Source organism: Stegodyphus dumicola, chromosome 8 (genome assembly GCF_044657685.1).
Source record: "Stegodyphus dumicola isolate Sdum_Otavi_A_Nest chromosome 8, ASM4465768v1".
Taxonomy (NCBI): domain Eukaryota; kingdom Metazoa; phylum Arthropoda; class Arachnida; order Araneae; family Eresidae; genus Stegodyphus; species Stegodyphus dumicola.
In genome coordinates, this window is record NC_140775.1 from 161,847,115 (window position 1) to 161,862,495 (window position 15,381).

A 15,381-nucleotide genomic window follows, 5' to 3' on the forward strand; every position below is an offset into this window, starting at 1 on the left:
AACTGGAGATTAAAAAGGATTTAAGTTTGACAGAGAGGGTAGGAAAATCTACAGAAACTGTGATAACTGCCTGGACACAAAATTGACAACTGCACACATTTTTTGATTGTCCAGACATCCTTGCTGAATTCTTAAAAACTGGAGTCCTGTTTAAGAGACCGAACCTCTACGATGATAACATTTTGCATATTGCCAAAACTGTCATCTTCGCCCATGGTACTATTTGAATAGGCTTCATCATAGACACGACAACAACAACAATAAATGCATACAATAAAAATATGATTTTCGTTATGTATTACTTTTCCCCTGTATTTCTGTTACTGCTTGTAAAAACTGTTATTGCTATAATTATGTTCAATACACATCTATTTAAATGCATGATTCATTTTCAAAACAGTTGCTAACATAATTTTATTTTACTCTTTTCAGAAATGTTTTCCCGATTACCGTTCTTTGACTGCTCAAAATAAAGAAAGGTAAACTAAAATTTACAGCAAAATTTTTGTTACTCGTATTGGTACTTCTTTGTTAAAGTGGCCCTTGGTAATATTGAATTTTACAGATAAAGTGACTCCGTTTGCCAATTTTGGTAACCAAGCACAGTGGTCACTTCAACAAGGAAGTAACTTACATACTTCTAATTTCAGAAGTTGAATAAAATATTTAATATTGCATGACAGCATGTTATATTAAGTGAGATTAAAAAAATACGGTGACCAGAGTCACAGAATAGACTGCATACACAATCGTCTACCAGTAAATATGTGGATAAGAAGAGAAACAAAATTTATTCAAATTCAATATATGGTCGAGCCTTCACGAGGACAATTACAGCTTCGACCCTCCGCGGCATGCGTTCCACAAGTCCTTGTATGACGGCTATTGGAATTTTCTTCCACTTGGCTTGGGGAAGACCTGTTAGTTCCGTCACCGATATTGAGCGGTTATTGCACCCCTTAATTCGAGGATCCAACACGTCCTAGAGGTTCTCGATAGCGTTCAGATCTAGGTTTTGGGCAGGTTAATACATTCGGTTAACTCCATTGCCAATCCATGGTGGACTTCGCAACATGACAGCTGACGATGTCGGCCTGAAAATAACATCGGTCCAGCCCGTAAAATTGCCACAACGTAGGAAGCACATTGTCATCCATAATAGTGGAGTAGTCGTCGGTGTTCAGTTTACCATGAACTTGGACCAAGGGTTCAGTCACTACCCCCAGATCATAATTCCATCCCCGCCGAACTTAACTGTGGGTACAATGAGTTCTGGCAGGAGGCGTTTTTCAAGCAGACGCCAGACACCGCATCCGAACGGTAGAAGGTGAATCTTCATTCGTTGCTCCAAAGAACTCGTTTCCACAGGTGAAGGGTCCACTGACGCCGTGCTTTGCTCCACAGTAACTGAGCAGCGCGGTTGGACTTTTTGATCAAAGGCTTAAGGGCAGAGCTTGAACAGCTATGGGAGGGGAAAAAAAAAAAAAAAAAAAACCAAGTCGGAATGTAATGTCTTACAAAGAGGACTTTTGACAGCCTATATTCATAACAGCAAAAAATGTTTAAGCGGATTAGAAGCTTGAACAAAGAAAGTTTTATCTAATCACAAGGAATAATGCTTAAAATCTTTCATTTATCCTCGGTATCCATAGTTTTGTTACTGTTAATTTAATTACCTTACAATTGTTTAATGATTTCATTTGATTTTGACGAGACTTAAAAAAATTTTTGATGATTAATTTTTGTCTTCAAATACCGGCAGTGTTTTGTCGAGGCATTTCATGTTACATTATACAAAAGCTACTACAATTTTAAATATAATGTGACAAAAAATTATTTACATGCATAAAAAATTCGTAACAATATTTTAATATAATTTATACGCTTATTTATTTTTAATAAAATAAATAAAAATGATACTGTTCCCTACAGTCTTCCACAGAGCTTCAATATTTCGTATATTAGAAATTTAGTTGTCCTGCCTATAATAAGTAGTTATGAATCTTGTTGTGTGGAAGAGATATTTTCTTCCATAGCATAGCTGCCAGTGTAAGTGCATCATTACTTAAATGCTTCACATATAAAGAATTTTATGGAATCTGTTTGGAACCTACCCATGTATTAAAACATTGAACAATGGTATTCTGGATTCAATTCCCAGAGAAGGGTAGGGTTTTCATGTTTCGTTTGATATGCAAATGTATTTTTAAGTCTATAATTTTTCTTTTTAGAAAATCTCCCATGAAAATAGTTCTTCATTTAGGCAGATGGTTCTTGAGTTAACTTAATAATTAATTAAATCAACAAAAGTGTATTTTAAACAGACAATCTGTTACTTTAGAATATGCACTTCAAGGGCATCCCCCACCCTTCTGGCTTGCCTTTATAACCAATGTAACTATTGCCATAGAAGAAGGCCGAGTTTCCTAATTAGCTAACATCCCCTCTGTGTGATGATAATGAAACTTGTGAAATCCCTAAATATAAGGAGGGTTGGTATGACCTTCAAGTACCTATTTTCAAAGTAACAAGAGTGCCGTGATGGCTACAACAGATAGTGTCATTAGGCTTCTTTGAGCCATCAGTATACATAATATAATTATTTGGTGGTGATATCTATATTCAAGAGCTTCAACTGCCAAATACAAGCTAATGCTTTTTAAAAAGCATATGCTTTATAAATGAACTTAATATAAATGATTTCAGCCTTCTTATCAGATATTATAGCTTACAATTTTACCACACTAGCATAAATGATGTACATGGATTGTTTGACAAAAAAGTAAACCCTCTGATTTCAGAAGTGGTTCTTATTTGGTATAATCACCATAGCTGTTTAGATAATGGTCTCGGTGATACACTGGTCAGCCAATTACTTCACTGTAAAACGTTTAGGGCTGAGGCTGTGAGAGGCTTGAAGAAAATGTGTTTCCCTTTGTGGGTCTTTTTTTGGGCAGACAGCACTGTATAGAAGATGAGGGTAGTCCATCCCAACTTAAATCTCAGATTCTTATTAATTTGTTAGCTTCTGTATATGGCCTTGCATTTTATTGGGGAGGGGGAAATCAATGCCTTAAAGCAGCATTCCAAATTGACTTTTCTTTTCAAACATAACAGTATTTGGAAATGAGTCAACAAAACTTTTTCAGCTCTGAGATTTCTTAGATGGTGCTAATGCAAGTTATCCTACTGTAGGCTCACACGCTGCCTAAAATCAAAACGGTAACTTAGCATATGCTTTTTCATCAAATTCCTTACACTGCCATAATCTCATATTTTAAGAATTCATTGCTGTCCTCATTTGTGTCTGAGGCTATTTGTGAAAAAAACAGATGATTAACTATTTTCATGTAACGTGTACAATAGATGAATGTATTCATAAAAACAACCAGTTTTTGATATATCCATAAATATTGAAATCACAGGCCCTGTTTGCTTATTTGCTAAATAACCCTTGTATATAAATCACTAACTTTCCAAACAAAAATTTTCAAATTAAAAGTTCCTGCATATTTCATAAACATTTTGTCAGTCACATATATGCATGATGTTTCTCACATGTTGCAGAATAAAATATCCCAATAAATTAGAATAGAAAAACTTCAATAACTGCATTATAAAAGTATCAATCATCTCTGTTTAAATGAAAACATTTTCATTATTTTAATGTAGTCCAAAAATTGTAATAGATTTCCATACAAGTAGAAAAAAAAGGGGTCTGATGGACAAATGAGAAAATACGTAGGTTGAGGCAAAAGTATGGCATCTATTTTTTTTCTTGAAGATACCAGTCCAGTTGGAAAATGTGACATATAAAGACGAAAGGATAAGGTCTTAACTACATGTGTGGACGATGAATAGCACTGAAAAATCGTACCACACGAATTTATAACGGTAGTATACAGGGTAATATGGCCTTCACCGTGCAAAAGAATGATAACACATAAAGTTGACATGACAAACCTGGGCCTAAAGACCCTCAATGTAGTCCCCTGCTACTGTCACCACACGCCGCCAATGATGTGGGAGGTGCTGAATACCATCAGCCTCAGCATTTGCCGCACCATGTGTGAATCGGGTCATCTGTTGGCGCACAGCATTAGCAATGTCCTCTCGTGTTGCAAACCACCTACCACGTATTGGTTCTTTAATCTTGGGAATGAGATCAACGTCACAGGGCAAAAGGTCAGGAGAGTACAGTGGGTGCTCCAATTCTTCCCATCTCCAACATCAGAGTAGCTGCTGTACACACTTTGCTTTATGTGGTCTTGCATTGTCGTGCAGAATTATTGCACTGTCCACAAGATCCGGATGTTTATTCCGAATGCCACGTCGTACCAGGAAGTCCCGGTAGTACTGTGCAGTCACTATTCTGCCATGAGGAACAAAGTGGCAAATAATGACACCCTTGATGTCACAGGCGACGATCACCATTAATTTGACTGAGGAAGGATTCTGACAGACCTTCTGCTGCCTTGGTGATCCAGAATGTCGCCACTCTGCGGACTGACGTTTCAGTTCTGGTTCGTATGCCCTGGCCCAAAATTCAATTGCCGATTATTCGTGACAAGAATTGATCGTCGTCCTGTTTCCAGCGGGCAAAGTGGTCGGAGCATATTGCATCTACCTTTGAACTTCCGTCAGTGCATGCGGTACCCACTGCAAAGCGATTTTGCATAGCTGTAACTCATTCACAATATCCTGTGGAGGTGCGTTTCTCGATGCCACTTGCCCTCTCTAACTCCAGTAACATCCATGCTCTGTTTTCATCCATGAGGTGCTCGATGATAGCACATGCCAAGTCGGTTTGCACACTCACTGGTCGTCCCGAATGTTGCTCACTGGTTGACACACGTCCTTGCTGAAACTTTCCTACCCACTGTGCTACTGTACGATATGGTAGGGCATTATTCCCAAGGGCTTCTACTAATTTATTGTGCATTCCATCGCATTTCTCCCTCGGAGAACGGCTATTTTGATGTAAGCACGCTGCTCAACACGGGTTACTTTCATCTCGCACGACACTCACCAACTGACTGATTTCAGAGCCCTCGCTATCACAGAGCCATCTGTTATTCTGCATACACACTATGCCTGCAAAACTTCCACACAACACATATACGTTTTGTGATTTGTTCACATACCTACAAGAAGAAAATAGTTGCCACGACTTTTGCCCCAACCCTCATAGATTTAATTATATTACAATGAACTTTGACATGTTATATACATAATTATTATGACGTTTTTTTTAATATAGCACAAAAAGAAGTGAAAATATGTTGACAAGCAACATCAAGGATATTCGTTGAAACCAGATGAAGAGATGCCAAAAGATGCCTTTTGTCAATGTGATAGTGATCAACATTGTTCTGTAATATAGTCATATTTCATTATCATACTGCTTGATTTAGCCACTTCATGATACATCATCATTTAAGACTGCCAGAAAATAATAATATTTGATAAAATGAAGTACTTTTACTAGCAAGTCAATCTATATACTGCTCCTTGAATGTCTATATTGTATTCTGCATTATTTGTATATCATGTAAAATATTTGAAAATATATTTTATGTGATATACAAATGATGGCAACTAATGCTTTCGTTTAAATGCCATCTTAAGTCATCCTTATTCCTTTTAGAATCATATATATTTTTATGTATATATTCTCATCCATTAGGATTTTTTAAATTGAATATTACATTAGATAGTCAAATTTAACTGAATACAAATGCATAATAGAATTCTGTTAATATATTTGATAATTTAAAAGAACCCATGCAAATATTTAATTAATTTTAATCAATTACTTTTAATTAAAAAAATAAGAACTCAGTTCCATCATCATAAAATACACTTGGTATTAAAAAATGAAGTTTACTCTTTTTAAAGGAATGAAAATTTCAAAAGAAATTTGAGAGATAGCATTCTGTAAATTCAAAATATCAGATTTACATATAAAATTTAAGACGCTTTATAATGAACAGTTTATCATCTGTTTAATAATAATAAAAAAAAATATTTTTATCATATATTCCCATTATCAAGAAAGATTTTTGTTAAACTACATTAACATTCTTTAGAATTTTTTAAAAAATGTAAATACTTACTGGTAACAAATATTTATTTAAATTATTGTACTTTTTGATACATTTTTAAAAACTGACATGTAGTATGTTGGTTTTATATAATGTACGTATATTTAAATGAATATTCAGATACAATGCATGTTAGTGCTAAGAATATACTTTAGTTGGCAAGTCTTTAGAGAAATAATATTTCACTCGATCTTTTCATATCAAATTACCATTTATGAAATAATTAATTAACACCAACGAGAAAACTGATATGTACAGAATTAACAACAGAAGCTTTTGCTAAGTAACATTTATGAGGATCTCATGTTTCATAAATTTTACAGATACATCAGTTACCAAAGAGGAAAGCCTTTCAAAATAGTACTTAAGATTAAATAAGTGCTGTTCCTCCATAACTGACCAATAACTATGTCAAATATAATATAACACTGTATCAAATATAATATAATAACTGTATCAAAGAAAGCATAACAAATGACAAACAGATCTAAAAATTAAAGATTTCATTATCTAATGCTTTGATCATTTTTACATTAGGTTCCATTTTTAAGTTTAAAAATTAAAATACTTTGATATGAAAAGGTCAAATAAAAGCTGCCATGGATACTGTTCAGGCTGTATATTACTTTCATATCATTGTACAGTTATCAAATGTGCACTTTTTTTATTTGTAGTAGGAGTTGAAATTTCTTAATAAAAGATAAAATATTTCACAACTTTTTGTTCACTCTTTACTTGATTGAAATACTAGATTCTATTTACAAATATTAAGAACACATTTTGTATCATTCTTACATTTTATTCAGCTAATAAATAAAATGTAGTATTCTGCAACACATCATTAATGTATACCAGAAATAGTTAGGGAAAATTTGTAGAAAAAGCGCTGTAACCAGGAATTGAATATAAAGCCCAATATTTTTTTTCACCTCCATGTAATTTTGAATAAAACCATGCTTTTCTTTTTCTACAATTGAAATTGTAAGGAGACGTAGATAAAACATGCCAGAAAAGTGATCATATACCAAAAAAATATTTTCATAAAATTTCATGAATTTCACTTTTTTTTCTTTTTGGCGAGTTTTAAAAATTTATTTGGCTTTTTCTTTGCTTGCTTGCTTCATTATATTTTATATAATATTTACAAATAGCACTTAATCATAAAAAAAAGGGACCAGTATTCAAAAATTGATCATTTTTCATCATAGGGACTATCAATTCCGGATATAGCTAAATTAATAACTTTATCCCATTCTACGGTGCAGTATGTGATAAAATGCTTTAAAGAAGAAAATCAGATCCAAAATAAAGTAAGAGGTTGTCCAGCAAAGAGGACGTGACATGAACAGAGATTTATAGTAAGAAAATTTGTGGAAAATCTACATTTGAGTGCTGTAAAGATTTCTACAGAATTAACTGAAACATTTCCTACTCGAATTTAACTTAAAACTATTTGACAAGTTCTCGGATCAGCTGGACTACATGGACGCTCTGTTAAAAGAAAATTTTTTGCAAGTGAAAAAATATAAAGTCTAGGCTTTTCTTCCCAAAATGAATTATAAATATGCCCAAAGTGTATTGAAATCATGTCTTATGTGCAGATGAAAACAAATTTACATTTTTTTGGTTCCGAATGGCGTTCAGAGAATGAAAATGAGGAACTTGATTCCAAGACCTTAGTTGAAACAGTAAAGCACGGCGGTGAAGGTGTCTTTGTGCAAGGGTGCATGTCAGCATCAAGATTAAATAATTTAGTATTTTATTGGCTGAATAATGAACCATGTTCTTTATTTAAATATTTTAAAAGGTGACTTACAATTATCCACCCAAAATTTGGGTTTGGGAAAAAACTTTATTTTTTATCAAGATAATGATCTTAAGCATACAGCCTTCAATGTTCACATTTGGTGTGTCTGTAATTGTCCATAAGTTCTGAAAACACCACTTCAGTCACCAAAAATTAGAGGTTAGACTATAAAGATACAAAACAGAAAACAAACTAAAAACAGTAATCATGGAAGAATGGAGGAATATTGCAGATATTATAAAAAAAAAAAAGGTGAGGTCTATACCCAGATGTTTGAACGCTATCATAAACGCTGCAAGATACTATAATATTTACTAATATGTGTAGATTTCTTAAAGAGTGTCTGAAGACTTTAGTGAGGTAACTTTTCTGTTACTTTTTGATTATTGATTTTCCAGACAAAAAAAAAAAAAAAAAAAAAAAAAAGTTTTACCATGTTCATAAAATAATTAATGCAGTTTTGTTAAAAGAAAGTTAGACATTACTAAAAAATTATCATTCTCAAATATTAATGTTGTTAAAGAAAAAAGGCATATTTTACTGAAACTAGTAAATGTATGAACACTTTTGCAAGCCACAGTATTTCTGACCAAGAGAAGCGGGCCACACTGCTTCAGTTTATCAAACATGTCATGCAGGAAAGCCTATGATAGATAGAATTACAGGTTTTCTTTCAATTTCCAAAAGCAAAGCTTTCTCTAAACATCTTAATTGCCAAAATAATGTAAGATACAGCAAGCAACTACTACTAATTTATAACATGAAAAATTTTTTGAATTCTTCGAGGTCTTAACCTAAATATAACGTGAAATCTTAAATAATACTAATTTTTACATATAGCAAGAGAGGTAGTGATTGACACAGCCTATAGAGATAACAAATATAGAGCATAAATTTCAAGATCAGGAAGAGAGAGAAAAACGCACTAGATTAAAGAGTAATGGTCTTAATGATGGTACATTAAATCGACATTTTATGAAATACATTAATGTTCTTTTGTGTACAATTAAAGAATTAAAAAAAGGTGGAAAAACAACCAACACTTTCTGAATTTTTATTAATGCATTACGGGTTATGCCTTGTTATAGTTTGAATCCATCTAATCTCTACATCTATCCCAGAGCTCAGATTGAAGCTTGCTATCTGTTGTAGAAGGGTTGAAAAAATGCAAATATGCTAAATCACTATGCTCTTTAAAATTAAAAATAACACAATTTTGGTATCTGCAAAAAATAACTATTATTTGCACTTTTTCATAAAAGTAAAAATCCTTTTTTGGCCTTTCTTCTTTCCCCTGGGGAAGAGGGAAGAAATTAGTATTTTTAATGTTGCACAAAAAACATTTAAAATATTTTGTTTAAAATTAATTATTTATACACATTTTTATTCAGGCACTTGCAGAGAAAACACTCTGGTAAGTATTCTTTTATATATCAGTGATTCAAAAATCGTTTTCAATCAACATAAATAAGTGAATGCACATGATCAAAATATGACAAAATTTGGATTTTTAATTATTGTTATTATATATATTAACACTTATCTATTAATTTAAATCTGTGATTGCTACCATCAACCAAGTTCATCATGGCATTCTTCCAAACCATCTTGAAGATGCACCAATTTGACTTTGTTCATTCATATTTGATTACTTTTGAGACAAAAATTTCAATTTCAAAGTGGCTAGGAAACAGTTATCAAATACAGATTAACAAGGCAACAAGACTGCATGTTTGTTTATGTGCAAATGATTTTGAGAATTATAATACAAATGAAACTACAAGAACAGCATGAGTTTTATTTTATATTCTCTTCAGTTATCATTTAAAGCAGCCATTTCACAACAAAATGAAAATAACATTCTGCTTTCTTACATTAAAATGACTGGCTATTGAAAGCTTATATAAGATAAAAGGAATTCAAATAACTATCGGCTGAAACTTTAGAATATTGTGGAAACAAATTTTAGTCAAAATTTAGTTAGTGTTTTTAAAGTTATTACTTTCTATTATAAACATGGTATCAAAGGAAATAAGGCTAAATTTGGAACAAATACAGTTAAGGACACTTTACTATAAAACCAGACAACCATCTTGATATTTCTGAAGCCAGTCGGCTTCACAAATCAGATTACACTGCCAATCAAACACTCTATGCAACACGAGAAAACGTGGCATGACAACAATGTTAAACTGTATGAAAAAGACCACAACAATAATATGTGGCACAAAATACTTCTGATATGACAAAAAGTCAGAAGATAACCATATTTCCACATTAGCAACATGTGGCACAAAATACTCATCATTGATGTAATAAAATGAAAACCAAGAAATAACTATATACATACTACACAATATGATATAAGGATACTTATATCGAATCAAATATGTAAGATTTCATAAAAAATATCTAGCAATTAATAATTCATACATGCATAATTTTTTTCCATGTTCAAAAATTTGCATAAAATATATCTTACTACACATTCTCTTTTACAGACGAGTCAGGTAACTTATGCAAATAAAACTTTTGGTTATTTTACCCAAAAATTAAATATTATACAATAAAATAGTTTAAAATTCCTAATCTGTTCTCAACATTTACTTACATTCTTAAATAAATGTGAGGACAATAATAACTTTCCAAAGGCACTGTACTAAACAGCTTAACATTTATTAAGCCTTTTGTGTGTCTGTTTTAAACAGGGTTATTCATAATTCTGCAAAATATTTTTTAAATTTATAACAAAATATGCAGCTGACAATAAATTTTTTTACACTGAAAGACAGATAAACTTGCTAAGTTTCACTTTTCCTTAAACACATTCAACAAATGCTCAATGTGTTCATCTTTGCTGATATAGCAGATAACCATGTATCACTGAAAGAATAACTTTGATACACCAGAAAGATGGTTAAATGTCAAAACAATAATGATTTTCTCTTTCAACAAGACAGACCCTCACTAATACCGGACCATTGTTGAAATCATTTACTTAAGTACTTTACAAAATCTGCTATGGATACACAGCTTGAGCAGCATCTTTCTTCCAGCATTTCTGCCACACTTGTCTTCCGAATTTAGAAGAAAACTTCTGGTGGGATTTGTCAAGCATACACATTTTGTTCCTATTCCCCACTAATATTCAAGATTGTCACAAATATCTACTGATGTGTTAGGTCTCTTTGATACACTGGCAGATATGTGGGACAAAATGTTTACCATTCACCGTTCTTTGTATCAGCAAATGTGAACATACTGTGCAGTTGTGAAACATGCAAAAACACTGCCTTTATTTTAGTGTAAATTCAGTATGAGTTGTAAAGTTTATTTGCTATGAATTCTTTAAATGTTACATGTATTATGAACAACCCTAGGCATAAATGTACAATATGTTAAATTTATAACATATGAAGTCATATATACATAATGGTACAGTAATCAGTAAAATCAAACATATTAAAACATTTTATCTGTTGTGAATAATGGCTACATAAGATTCACCATTTCACAGACTTTAATAACAAAAATATGAATATAGATGACGTAAACATTCCTGGAATGTTTAGCAACCCAATTTTGTATATGTATAGCCAATAGGAAACATTTCAATTAAAATAAATATATAATTTCTCACTACATGTACACATAAAATGAGCGAAGATTTAAAATTTTGTCTTTAGTTAATTAAATATAAATTAATTGAGGAAAGACAATTTGACGATCTATGTACACTTATTTGTAGATTGCTATCGAATATTAACAATACAGAAATATTTAAAAATACTAAATTTTTAGCAATTTTTTGGGAGAGAGAGGAATTGGTAAATCACTGTCATACTCAGTTTTTAATACCCCCATGGAAAATGGAAACTTGGTGTTTCTACATTCCTAGAACAAGATACTGCAGGAAGCTCTGTTTTCCCATTTAATACTGATCCTACAATTAATGCGACTGTCATCAGTAGTACGTCCTCAACATGCTTTTTGTACACAGTAGATTCATGAACAAACAACATATTTCCTTTCATTTAATTAACCTTCTAATAGTCATCAATGAGCTGAACTCTCGTTTTAGTTACAAACTGACGTGTATGCAAACGAACACAGCTCGCAATAAGACTTAGGGCTAAGTGATATTGCGCATGTTTGGGAAGAAGAATTGCTTAATCTTGCAATCACTGAAAGCTTTAAAAACACATACTGCAACATTTAAAAGAAGGAAGCCTCAATTGCAGATGAAAACTCTGTATCTATGAATATTTTATATTGTTATAAGTGAATTAAGTAAATTTAGTTCTCATTCGGAACAGTACAATCTGTTCTAACTACAGGGAAATATTCTGCAGCACTTGTTTAGTTATTAAGTTTCAAAATTTCACATTTAATGATGAAAGTTAACTTCAAAAGAACATAAAATGAATATTTATATTTACAACTAAAGGTTTGTCTTTATCACTACTACAGGAAAATAGATTTTAAAACTGTCTTAAAATAACTAGATGAAAGAATGCTGAAATATTTTAAGATTTATAAACACCCATAATCAAAATTTTGCATTTTGCAAAACAAGATATTAACAGTTCATTATTAACAAGTGTCCACGAGAGATATGCACATGAGCTTGAGAAAAGGCAACTTCTAATGGCACCAAAAAAAAAAAAAAAAAAACAGAAGACTTAGACAAAACTGACCATAAAATCATGAGGGTTATTCAAACAGCTTGATGCTTAGTCATGTACACATTCAAGCATTTTGTGAAATATTTCCCATATATATTTCACTTAACTGGTGAAATGAGACTTTTTAAAATTTTCTTTTTAAGTTTCTGGATATTATGACATAAAATCCATGTTTTCTGGTGTAAATGTTTCCCGTGATGATAACATTGGATCACCAGTGACGGGCTGCTCATCCTCCATCATGAGGTCATCAAAAGGACTGTACGATGTAGCAGGACTAGCACAGCATGTTGCTGGGCTTTGACTACACGAAGAGGAAGAGACTGCTTGTGACTGTGACTCTTTCTTGACAAGGAATTGCATGATGGGTAGTCGTTTACGTGTGACATTTGGATCACTATGCGGCAACTGCAAAGATGAGAGATCAAGATGTTGATATTCATTATAGTGTTCTTGCACAGGAGTCATTCGTGACTGACCATTTGGAAAATATTTTTCATTGTGAGAGCTGTTTGAAAGAGGTGGACTTGGAATGACTTCTTGCTTTATTATGGCATTTAATTCTGCTTCTGAAGATGGAATCCATGTAGACTCACTGACAGGGATGTTATTTGCTTTCAACTGCAGTTCCAGTTCCTTAGAAAAAAAGAAAGGAGGGAGTTAGAGAAAATAAAACATACTTCGTAATTCAGACGTGTGTATGTTTACACACACAGATATATATACATATGAAATAATTTAGAAATGCTAAGGATGGATGTTGCTGGCAGAAAGAAGAAGCTTGTATTCACATGCGAATATTTATATTTTTATTTTGGTAAACATATTTTAAAGTGAGCATAAATAATTTGGTGCACTAATTGCACCTACACTAATGTGGTAAGAAGAGAAAGAGCAGTCTAGTTAGACCAAGAAGCATAAAGTATGCCTAATGTATTCAAGATGAAATTTTAGTTCCTATAGTAAGAGAATTAGGGTTTGCAGTTTTCCCATTGGTTAATGAAAGGTTTCAGTATTGGTTGTTAACTTTTGATTCCTAAGTATGAAAAGAGAGTGTCATTTACATTATGTAAAAGTCAAAGGATAGCTTTTAATTTTGAAATGATGCAGTTTAGAGATGCTTATTATAAGCAATTATTACTTTTAGTACAGAAAAGGGAAAAAGTCAAATTAAAATGGAAATTCACGGGACAACTGCGAATTAAGTTATGTATATGTGTGTGTGTATGCATATAATTCTGATAATTAAAAATAAAATCTTTCATTCCTTCTTTGAAATTTAAAGGCTAGATTAATTAAAACATGCATATCATACAAGTATAATAAAAATAAACTTTTAAAAAGTACTAAACTGCTAAAAGACAGATGAAAACAGAAATGGGACTTTTACTGGAAAGAAGACATGTTGTTCAGCTAGTTCTATAACATTTTCAATATTTTATTTATCAAACACCAGAATGTTGGCCACTAGATCATTAGGCTATGTACTCTCCAATATTTTTTCACAAAACAATTAAAATGAGATAATGCGTAGTAGCATTGGTCAATGTAAACAGTGGTCATAGCTTGTCCATTAAAACACAAAGAACAGTTGATGATATCAAAACGAAATAAATGGGCATGGAGACAGTCGTGTCCGGTCAATAGTCTAAAAGTGGCCACACCACAGCTGCATGAGGAGCATTCGGAATAAGATGGGAATTGGTACTGAGGATACTCTGGGATTTAGTACAGGAAGAATGAGCTGACACTGTATGAAAGGACAGTCTGAAGATTCTTTTAATCTCCACTTTTGAAAAATGAAAGGACAAATTTATATTTGGTTTCTGAATCACAGGAAGAATAAGCTGACTGTATGAAAGGACAGTCTGAAAATTTTTTTAATCTCCACTTTTGAAAAATGAAAGGGAAAATTTATATTTGGTTTCTGAATCAAACTGCAACTTCTATTTGCAAAATGGTTCGCTTTCTGATTTCTCTCAACACCACAATGGGAGGGTACCCACTGCAAAGACATTTTACATTGAATTCTCTCAAGCAGAGATCGACAATGCTGGACGTGAGGGCTTTTATTCTCCTAATTAGATAATAAAACCTGAAGAGCAGATGTTGAATTTGAGAGGCTCACATTCGTTTCAAAGGAATTGTAGTGAATGGAAAGTTACTAAAGAGTTATTTACATTGATTCCAACACACCACCCAAATGGATCATGAAATTTCCAAATGGCAGAGATAAAAACAAAAAAGTTCACAAAAAATACCACCTCCAGCTCCTTGAGTGAAGTCTAGTGAACATCTGCACAGATAAGGAGCCATTCATATAGCAACTGTGGATAGTTTCCAGAGCAATTGCACAAAATGCTTCAGAACAGCAGTCTAACTTTTTAAATTCTCTTATTTAGGTCCAGTATTAAATCAAGGTTCATGTAGTGCAAGGAGTTGACAAGAAAGAGTAATTCAACAGATTTATTGTTATATAAAAGAAAACGGTCACTATCATGTACACATTACATAAAACCCCTTTGAAATTTTAGGTTACATTCTTGATTGTGATTGTAGTCTCACCAAAAAGAGTTATTAGGTAGCCTAATTAACCTGTTATAAAGAATAGTAAAGTCCAAAATTCGGACTCATCGGGACTTGGACGATTCCGGATTTGGGATTTATCCAGATATTAGATCATCAGTTCAAATCTAGCATATAGAAATTATAAAATTAAAAATATGAAATCATGATTTATGAAATAATGAAGTGTTTATCATCTAAAGGGTATCAAAATTTACAA

At 32.4% G+C, this 15,381-nt stretch overlaps 2 protein-coding genes across 4 annotated transcripts in view; one reads left to right on the forward strand and one right to left on the reverse strand.

Annotated features, from left to right (window-relative positions):
• The window catches only part of LOC118187376 (uncharacterized), a 143,927-nt gene extending 137,107 nt beyond the window's left edge, over positions 1 to 6,820 (forward strand). Inside the window, exons 5-6 of the mRNA XM_035357588.2 lie at positions 433 to 479; positions 5,261 to 6,820. Coding sequence (XP_035213479.1) covers positions 433 to 479; positions 5,261 to 5,312 — 99 coding nt within the window. The 3' untranslated portion in view covers positions 5,313 to 6,820. The remainder of the gene's footprint in view (positions 1 to 432; positions 480 to 5,260) is intronic.
• Positions 6,821 to 9,689: 2,869 nt separating this feature from the next.
• Positions 9,690 to 15,381, reverse strand: part of LOC118187365 (transcription factor E3-like) — a 199,057-nt gene continuing 193,365 nt past the window's right edge. For all 3 annotated transcript variants that reach the window (XM_085822667.1, XM_085822666.1, XM_035357579.2), the window contains one exon: positions 9,690 to 13,232. In XM_085822667.1, the coding sequence (XP_085678793.1) occupies positions 12,750 to 13,232 (483 nt within the window). In that variant the 3' untranslated portion in view covers positions 9,690 to 12,749. The remainder of the gene's footprint in view (positions 13,233 to 15,381) is intronic.